Consider the following 8,999-nt stretch of genomic DNA (forward strand, 5'->3'; position numbering starts at 1 on the left):
TTTCACTTGTTTAGCAATTTAAGTCAAACGTTTACAAACGTTACGAAACAAAACCAAGCATTTCACTTTTTTAGCAATTTAAGCCAATCATTTACAAACGTTCCGAAACAAATCCAAGCATTTCACCTTTTTAGCAATTTAAGACAAACTTTTACAAACGTTAAGAAATAAATCCAAGCGTTTCACCTTTCTAGCAATTTAAGCCAAATGTTTACAAATATTACGAAACAAATCCAAACGTTTCACCTTTTTAGCGATTTAAGACGAACGTTTACAAACGTTAAAAAACAAAACCAAACATTTCACCTTTTTAGTAATTTAAGCCAAACGTTTACAGAAGTTACGACACAAATCCAAACGTTTCCCCATTTTAGCGATTTAAGCCAAACATTTAAAACGTTACTAAACAAATCCAAACGTTTCACCTTTTTAGTGATTGAAGCCAAATATTTACAAACGTAACGAAACAAATCAAAACGTTTCACCTTTTTAGCGATATTAGCCAAACATTTACAAAGGTTAAGAAATAAATCCAAGCGTTTCACCTTTTTAGCGATTTAAGCCAAACGTTTACAAACGTTACGAAACAAATCCAAGCGTTTCACTTTTTTAGCGATATGAGCCAAACGTTTACAAACGTTACGAAATAAATCCAAGCGTTTCACCTTTTTAGCGATTTAAGCCAAACGTTTACAAACGATACGAAACAAATCCAAACGTTTCACCTTTATAGTAATTTAAGCCAAACGTTTATAAACGTTATGAAACAAATCCAAACGTTTTGCCTTTTTAACGATATAAGCCAAACATTTACAAACGTTACAAAGCAAATCCAAACGTCTCCCCTTTTTAGTGATCTACGCCAAACGTTTACAAATGTTACGAAACAAATCCAAACGTTTCACCTTTTTAGCGATTTAAGCCAAACTTTTACAAACATTACGAAACAAATCCAAACGTTTCCCCTTTTCACCAATTTAACCAAAACTTTTAAAAACGTTACGAAACAAATCCAAATGTTTCGCCTTTCTAGCGATTTAGGCCAAATATTTACAAACGTTACGAAACAAAACCAAACGTTTAAAACGTTACGAAATAAATCCAAACATTTCACATTTTTAGTGATTTAAGCAAAATCTTTACAAACGTTACGAAACAAATATGAGTGTTTCACCTTTTTAGTAAATTAGCCATACGTATACAAACGCTACAAAACAAATCCAAAAGTTTCACATTTTTAGCAATGTAAGCCAAACGTTTACAAACGTTACGAAACAAATAGAAGTGTTTCACCTTTTCAGCAATTTAAGCGAAACGTTTACAAACGTTAGAAAACAAATCCAAGTGTTTCCCCTTTTTAGCAATTTAAGCCAAATGATTAAAAAAGTTACGAAACAAATCCAAACTATTCACCTTTTTAACAATTTAAGCCAAAAGTTTACAAACGTTACAAAACAAATCCAAGCGTTTCACCTTTTTAGCAATTTAAGCCAAACGTTTACAAACGTTACAAAACAAAGCCAAACGTTTCCCCTTTTTAGCGATTTAAGCGGAACGTTTAAACCGTTCAAATCTAAATGTTTCGCCTTTTTAGCGATTTAAGCCAAACGTTTAAAACGTAAAAAAACAAATCCAAATGTTTCACATGTTTTGCAATTTAAGCCAAACGTTTACAAACGTTACGAAACAAATCCAAACGTTTTACATTTTTTGCAATTTAAGCCAAACGTTACGAAAAAAACAAAGTGTTTCACGTCTTTAGCAATTTAAGCCAAACGTTTACAAACGTAGCGAAACATATCCAAGGGTTTCACCTTTTTAGCAATTTAAGCCAAACGTTTACAAACGTTACGAAACATATCCAAACGTTTCACCGTTTTAGCGATTTAAGTCGAACGTTTAAAACGATACAAAACAAATCCAAACGTTTCACCTTTTTAGCGATTTAAGCCAAACGTGTAAAACGTTACGAAACAAATCCAAACGTTTCACCTTTTTAACGATTTAAGCCAAACATTTACAAACGTTACGAAACAAATCCAAATGTTTTACATTTTTTGCAATTTAAGCCAAACGAACGTTACAAAAAAAACTAAGCGTTTCACTTTTTTAATAATTTAAGTCAAACGTTTACAAATGTAACGAAACAAATCCAAGCGTTTCACCTTTGTAGCAATTTAAGACAAACGTTTACAAACGTCTCGAAAGAAATCCAAGCGTTTTATCTTTTTAGCAATTTAAGCCAAATGTTTACAAACATTGCGAAACAAATCCAAACGTTTAACCTTTTTAGCAATTTAAGCCAAACGTTTACAAACGTTAGGAAACAAATCCAAATGTTTCACCTTTTTTGCGATTTAAGCCAAACGTTTAAAACGTTACGAAACAAATCCACACGTTTCACATATTTAGCGATTTACCAAACGTTTACAAACATTACGAAAAAAACCAAGCGTTTCACCTTTTTAGCAATTTAAACCAAACATTTACAAACGTTTCGAAACAAATGCAAGTGTTTCACCTTTTTAGCAATTTAAACCAAACATTTACAAAAAATACGAAACAAATCCAAGCGTTTCGCCTTTTTAGCAATTTAAGCCAAACGTTTACAAACATTATGAAACAAATCCAAACGTTTCGCCTTTTTAGCAATGTACGCAAAACGTTTACAAACGTTAAGAAGTTACGGTCCCTTTGTCAAGCTTTTTATGGGCGAAGAACACTACAAACCCGATACCAGAGAGCATATCGCCGTCCTTGCTTTCTTCATAGCTAAATTCGTCCTCTGCACATCCTCATTAAGAGTTACTACTGACTGCTTCACCCTCGCCACTGCTCTCGCCGTAGGTTGCAAGTGTATTCTTGGGGAATTTATGCTTGCTCATCTATACAGGCGCCTTAATGAAATCGCCCCTCATGGCGATACCCGGATTTCTCAATGCCCAAGTGGTCCCCTATGGGTATTACAGTTGTGGCTCGCCCTTTACTTTCCGGAGCTCTTCAAAGTCGGTCCCCACATTAAGGCCGAGTTATGTGGTTACCAACTTATCGCCGCTGGAACTCACCTTCCTCATGTGTTAGACATTTTAGAAGTCTTCACCAACTCCGTCAGAGCTCCCGAACTGTTCTGCCAAGTTTTATCCCTGAAGTACCCTCCTGCCTGGTTGTTTCTCGCCTGGGATAATGATGATTCTGAAGAAGCAAGGGCCGATCCTCAATTAAAACGTGGCGGCCGATACTGGGGCAGTGCTTTGAAATCCCGCAATCTGATCGCCGGATTAGAGTACAAACGTAGCAGCCTAGAGGCGTACTGCCCTAACTACGTCGCCCGCCAATTCGGCTTTAGTCAAGGAATTCCCTGTCCTTCATTGATCTCCGTCAATAATCGCGGGACCTACATACCTTCATTAGAAAACTACCCCGACTTCCAATTCATTTGTCGCCTAAACAGGGCTTATCTCCGACCTATCTCTGAAATATCTTGCCCTTCTGTATCTCCGACCTATACCCTTGAGAATGAAAGCTGGTGGGCTTCAGTCATAGAGTCCTATTTCGACCTCTCGCCAAAAGAAATCCTCAGTCTTCATAATTTTTCATTACCTACTTTATCACGAAACCCTATTCATGTCGATCTGTTTCTTTTGCAGGCACCAAAAAGTTCCAAATTTGAAGGTAACCTTTTTCATCATTTCGAAATAGCTAAATTTGAGCGTTTTTACAAGTTTAAATATGATCCCGTAAATCGCCCTGGTATGAACCTTAAAATGCAAAGACATAGGCGAATAGCTATGTTAAAATATGACGAAAAGATGAAGAAAGTCTGGAAGGAACACTATGAAAACAAATACTCCTATGAATTTTATCTTGCCCATATTCGTCCTAAGTTTAATTATAAGAGTCCACCAGTACCCAAAGTCAATATGTCTACTGTTGACCCAATAAAACTCCCTAAGAAAAGGGCAAAAAAACATAAACCTGACATAACAAGTGAAGGCGTAACTTATACCGGCATCAGATGCCCTTCTGATGTCGAGGCGATACCGAACTGATCAAAATCGGCTATAATAGAATACGAGGTAATCGAATGTGTTTTTTCCTAAGATCTTGTTAAGATCGCCGATTTAATTTAATTTTTCTTTCTCAGTTGGCGTCCCAAGGTGGAATAAAGACGATGTCTTTGACACGGATGGCGAAGAGAATACAGAATCTAAGAGGGCGAAGCCAAAACGTCCTTCGAGCAAAAATCATCCCAGAAAGAACCCAAGGCGAAAAAGGCGAAGAAAGAGTCATCGGGGTCTCGTATGTTCGACCCGTCTCCTAACGAAGTTCCATCCGTCCTGCCCTCAAGTGCTCATTCATCGTCACGGGGCGATACTGAAACAGCTGATGAGCAAACTGGCGACGAAGGCCGTTCGGCCCTTCAATCACTTTCTTCCCATAAAACTTTTAAAGTGACTCCTACTGTCTCACAAATGCTTACTTTTTCACCGCTGCCTCCATTATTATCGCCGTTGAGCTCTTCTCTGGTTAATCTACCGGCACGACTTGCTACAAAGACTAAGGTACCTCACATTTGTTTTGCATCGCCGTAGTAGCCTGGCAGCTGATATTTTATTGTGGAAAAACTTGGCAGATACCAGATGATGCTTCGGCGCAGGAAGACATAGTGGCAAAGGCGGCGACTTTTCTCAATTCTGATAGTGAAGACGAGGACTCGCCTATACCTGAGGGCGAAACACAAATGGAGGCTTCCAATGGTCCTTCTGAAAACTGGGGCGATCACTTGGACATCGTTTCTGAGTTGAAATCCCAGGGCACTGCTCTTCTTAAGCCGCCCAAAGACTTCGAAAAACTCAAGAGATCTGTAACTGCCCTGGCCGACGCCCGCCAGAAGTTCTCAGCGAGAAAGCTCGCGGCGCCATGGTTAAGTTATCTGCTTCGCTCACGCCTTTCCAAAAGATTTATGATGAATCCATGGCGATTCAAACCGAGCATGACAAGTTAATGCTTCAGGAAGCCGAGGCCAAAGAGAAACTGGAGGAGTTGAAGGTGACTGTAAAATCGGCGGTTTCAACCCTGACAACTCGCCGAGACCGTGCCAAAGAGCTCGAAGAGAAAATTGCTGCTATGAAACTCGAGCTGGAGGCGGAAGAAAAGGGTATCGGCGAGCTGGAAACTTCTATGGATAAAAGTTTGCTCGAGGGCATCGACGTCAAAAAGAGCCAAAACTCTCTGAAATAAAGCATTGCAAAGATGAAGCCCAAAGTGAAGGAGGCCCGCAAATCTTTCACCACTGTTCGCAATGAGATGGGCGATATTTTTAGTCATTTCTAGCAATGTTGTAATCATGTTAAGTCCGGAACAATATTTTTCTTTTCTTAATTTGCACGATACTGCTTTTGGTTCGGCCTGGTGGCCGTATTTTTTTCAATGTAAACATTTAATTTCTTATGTTGATCAGCCGAGGGGGCGAAGATTTCGTCATTGCTCATTAGTTTTATATTTCCATTGTCTTTATCCATCATTATTATCGGTCTTTAGTTAGTCCGATAATTATCGGTCTATAATTAGTCCGATATTAAAAATTTGATCTTTTAATAAACTATTACATAAAATGGTTGAGAAAATTGGAGGACCCATTGAAAAAACTCAACAATAACAATACATGGCCGAAATGACAATGATCTAACCAAACATCAGCCTTGGTAAAGTAAATTATAAATTTTCTTGGCCGAACGTTAAATGTTTTACACTAAAAACACTTATCAACTTAGGACGTTCGGCAAATGCTCGTGGCGGGCTACATTCTTCGTCGGCTCCAAATAGCCGTCGGTCGATGTTTTCCCAACAGTTGGGAATATATTTCTTGAGAAACTGTCCATTGATTGCCCTGTCATGTTCCTCGCCGTCAATATTCGCCAGGACATATGCATCGCCTGTCAACTTTGTAGTTACGATAAACGGACCTTCCCAGTTCGGGCTCCATTTACCAAGTCTCTTGTCTTTATGGCCGATAGGTAAAATCGCCTTCCATACCATATCGCCTATTGTAAATGACTTCGGTTTTACCCGCTTATTGTATGCTCTTTTAACCCTTCTTTTCTGGGCTTCAAGGTGATCTAATGCTGCCAATCTTTTCTCGTCGAGATCCAAAGAGTCTATCACCATTTTGTCAAAATAATCGTCCTTGGATAATTTGTTTTGGTACAAACGGCGAGTAGACATTACAGTGAGCTCCATTGGTAACATTGCATCATACCCATAAACCATCCGGAAAGGTGAGGTCCCTGTGGCCGACTTTTGGCTAGTTCTGTTTGCCTAAACTGTTTCTGACAGCAATACGTGCCATTGTCTTGGGTTTTCTACGGCCATCTTCTGAACAATAAGCTTAATAGACTTGTTTGCCGCCTCGGCCTGTCCGTTGGCTTGCGCATAGTATGATGTCGAGTGCAGCATTTTAATCTTCATCTGAGAAGCCCACCAATCTATATCGGCTCTTGTGAACATTTTCCCTTGATCAGTGGTTATTGATTCTGGCAAACCATGTCGGTGAACGATGTACTCTTTAAAGAACTTGATCACAGCTTCTTGCGTGGGCGATTTTAGGGGTTTTGCTTCGACCCACTTGGTGAAATAGCAAGTGGCGATGATGACAAACGTATGGCCATCTGACGAGCCAAGATATATTTTCCATATGAGGTCGACAGCCCATCCTCTAAATGGCCACGACTTGATGATGGAATAGAGTTCCTAGGCCGGGACATGCTGTACCGGGCAACATTTCTGACAGGCTTCGCACCCTTTAGCATATCTTATGCAGTCTTGTTCCATTTTCGGCCAATAGAAGCCGTATTTATGGATCAGCCATCTCATTCTGGGGCCTGCTTGGTGAGCGCCTGCTATCCCTTCATGTACTTCGGCCATTGCTAACATCGCCTCCTTTGGGCCGATACACCTGAAGAGTAGACCTTCAAAACCCTTTTTGTACAGTTTGCCCGCCAGAACAACGTAGTTTAAGGCAAAGGACCTTAGTCTCCTATTTGTCTAATCTGGGCTTTCAAAACATCTTAGAATTTCGGTCCTCCAATCTTGGGTGATATCCAATTGGTAGGCCGAAAGATACCTTTCGTTGATGGTGATGCCCCAGTATGGAGATTCGGCGTTTCTCTTTCGATTGCGTCGAATTGTAGATTTATCTTGTACCCACTGCCGTGTTGAGCCAAATCATTTGCGATACCGTTTTCGCCCCTCTCGGTGTATTCTAACCTTGTGTCTTAAAAGCCTTCGACCAGGTCCTTTACCTTGTTGCAATACCTTACCAATAACTCGGACTCGCACTTGAACTCTCTAATTACTTGTTTGATGACCAACAAAGAATCGCCTCTAACGTTGATTGCCTTTGCCCCCAGTTCGGCCAAGATTTCGAGACCGAATATCAGGGCCTCGTATTCTGCTTGGTTGTTGGTACATGGATATTAAACTCCATGGGTCACTCAAATCTCAAGAAATCTCAAAAAGGTCACTAAAGTCAATTTTCTTACAAAATGGGCACTGAACTATACCTTTTATTATAAAAGGGTTCGTCCATATAAAACGACGTAAAAACGTAACATTTTTGCTTACGTGGCAAGCCAAAATTACAAAAAGGAACATAGTTCAGTGACCTTTTTTTAATAAAAGGTATAATCCAATGACTTTTTTGTAATTCACGAAAAATTTAGTGTTCTTTTCGTAACAACAGAAATATTTTTGTAATAAAAGGTATAGTTCAATGACCACTTTGTAAAAAAATTGATTTTAGTGACCTTTTTGAAATTTCATGAGACTTGAGTGACCCAGGGAGTTTAATATCCGTTGGTACATTCAAACTGGAGTCTGAACGATAATCGGTAAGATGCCCCCAAAGGCGAGATAATGTGTACTCTGGCGCCTGCCCCCTGGCTAGTCATAGATCCATCAAACCACATTTCCCATATGGCTATGTCGCAGCAACTAATGGTTTCCTCCCTAAGGGTGATCCCAGGATGATCGGCTACGAAGTCGGCCAGGACTTGTCCTTTTATTGCTCTCTGAGGTACGTATTCCAACGTAAACTCAGACATAGCGATCGCCCACTTCCCAATCCGATTTCTTAAGTATGGTTTCGACAAAATATACTTAATGATATCGGTCTGGGATAGTACGTATACCACTACCGGTAACATATATTACCGTAGCTTGCAGCATGTGAAGTACAAACATACCGGTAACATATATTACCGTAGCTTGCAGCATGTGAAGTACAAACATAGGCACATCTTTTCTATGTCGCTATTGCGAATCTCCGTGTCGGTCATCCAACGACTTAGATAATAGACCGCTCTCTCAACCCCGTTGTCCTCTTGGGCGAGCATGCATCCCAAGGATTCATGTGAAGCTGATAAATAAAGCAACAAGGGCTTGTTCAGCTTTGGAGGGGTCATGACTGGAGGTTTAGCCAAGTACTCTTTTAAATCGTTGAACACCTTCTGCTGTTCGTTCATCCATACCCACTGATCGGTCTCTTTTCCTCGTAGCAGAGCACTCCAGCTACGTAGTCGGCCTGCTGTGTTTGCTATAAATCGTCTCAGGAAATTTATTTGACCGATGATTCTCTGAAGCTGCTTCTTGGTTTTCGGTGGTTCAGCATTGATGATCGCCTTGGCTTTGTTTTTATCTATCTCTACTCCCCGCTGGTGAACCAAGAAACCCAAGAAGTTCCCGGCCGATACTCCGAATGCACATTTAAGAGGGTTCATCTTTAATCCATTAGCACGTATGCGTTCGAACCCCTTCCCCAGATCGGCCAAATGAACTTCCTCGGTGTTCGACTTCACTACCACGTCGTCGATGTACACTTCAAGGCAATTTAGTCCTCTGAACATCTTATTCATCGCCCTTTATTAGGTCGCATCCGCATTCTTCAAGCCGAAAGGCATAACGACCCATTCGTAAGCTCCGATCGGCCCAGGACATCTGAA

The 8,999-nt window shown here is 40.3% G+C and overlaps 2 protein-coding genes across 2 annotated transcripts; both read right to left on the reverse strand.

The window, feature by feature from the left end:
• Positions 1-5,715: 5,715 nt before the first annotated feature.
• Positions 5,716-6,240, reverse strand: LOC126667627 (uncharacterized). The gene has a single exon (XM_050360639.1). It carries the CDS (start codon positions 6,238-6,240, stop codon positions 5,716-5,718), a length of 525 nt encoding a protein of 174 aa, XP_050216596.1.
• A 78-nt stretch (positions 6,241-6,318) lies between these two features.
• On the reverse strand, positions 6,319-8,102 carry LOC126667635 (uncharacterized). Its single transcript, XM_050360651.1, has 5 exons — positions 7,862-8,102; positions 7,302-7,453; positions 7,124-7,206; positions 6,800-7,036; positions 6,319-6,715 (listed from the first exon to the last, which is right to left on the reverse strand). The coding sequence occupies exons 1-5, from the start codon at positions 8,100-8,102 to the stop codon at positions 6,319-6,321; spliced, it is 1,110 nt and encodes a 369-aa protein (XP_050216608.1).
• Between the last annotated feature and the right edge of the window lie 897 nt (positions 8,103-8,999).

The sequence above is a fragment of the Mercurialis annua genome, linkage group LG1-X (assembly GCF_937616625.2).
Source record: "Mercurialis annua linkage group LG1-X, ddMerAnnu1.2, whole genome shotgun sequence".
NCBI classification, from domain to species: Eukaryota; Viridiplantae; Streptophyta; class Magnoliopsida; order Malpighiales; family Euphorbiaceae; genus Mercurialis; species Mercurialis annua.

Excerpts from the sequence above, each read along its gene's own strand:
- LOC126667627 (XM_050360639.1), bottom strand. The coding sequence starts at position 6,240 with ATGGAGCTCACTGTAATGTCTACTCGCCGTTTGTACCAAAACAAATTA.
- LOC126667635 (XM_050360651.1), bottom strand. The coding sequence starts at position 8,102 with ATGTCTGAGTTTACGTTGGAATACGTACCTCAGAGAGCAATAAAAGGA. Across the intron at positions 7,454-7,861 it reads GTTCAGACTCCAGTTTGAAT|CAGAATACGAGGCCCTGATA; the intron begins GTACCAACGGAT and ends CCAACAACCAAG. Across the intron at positions 7,037-7,123 it reads GGCATCACCATCAACGAAAG|GAGACTAAGGTCCTTTGCCT; the intron begins GTATCTTTCGGC and ends TTAGACAAATAG.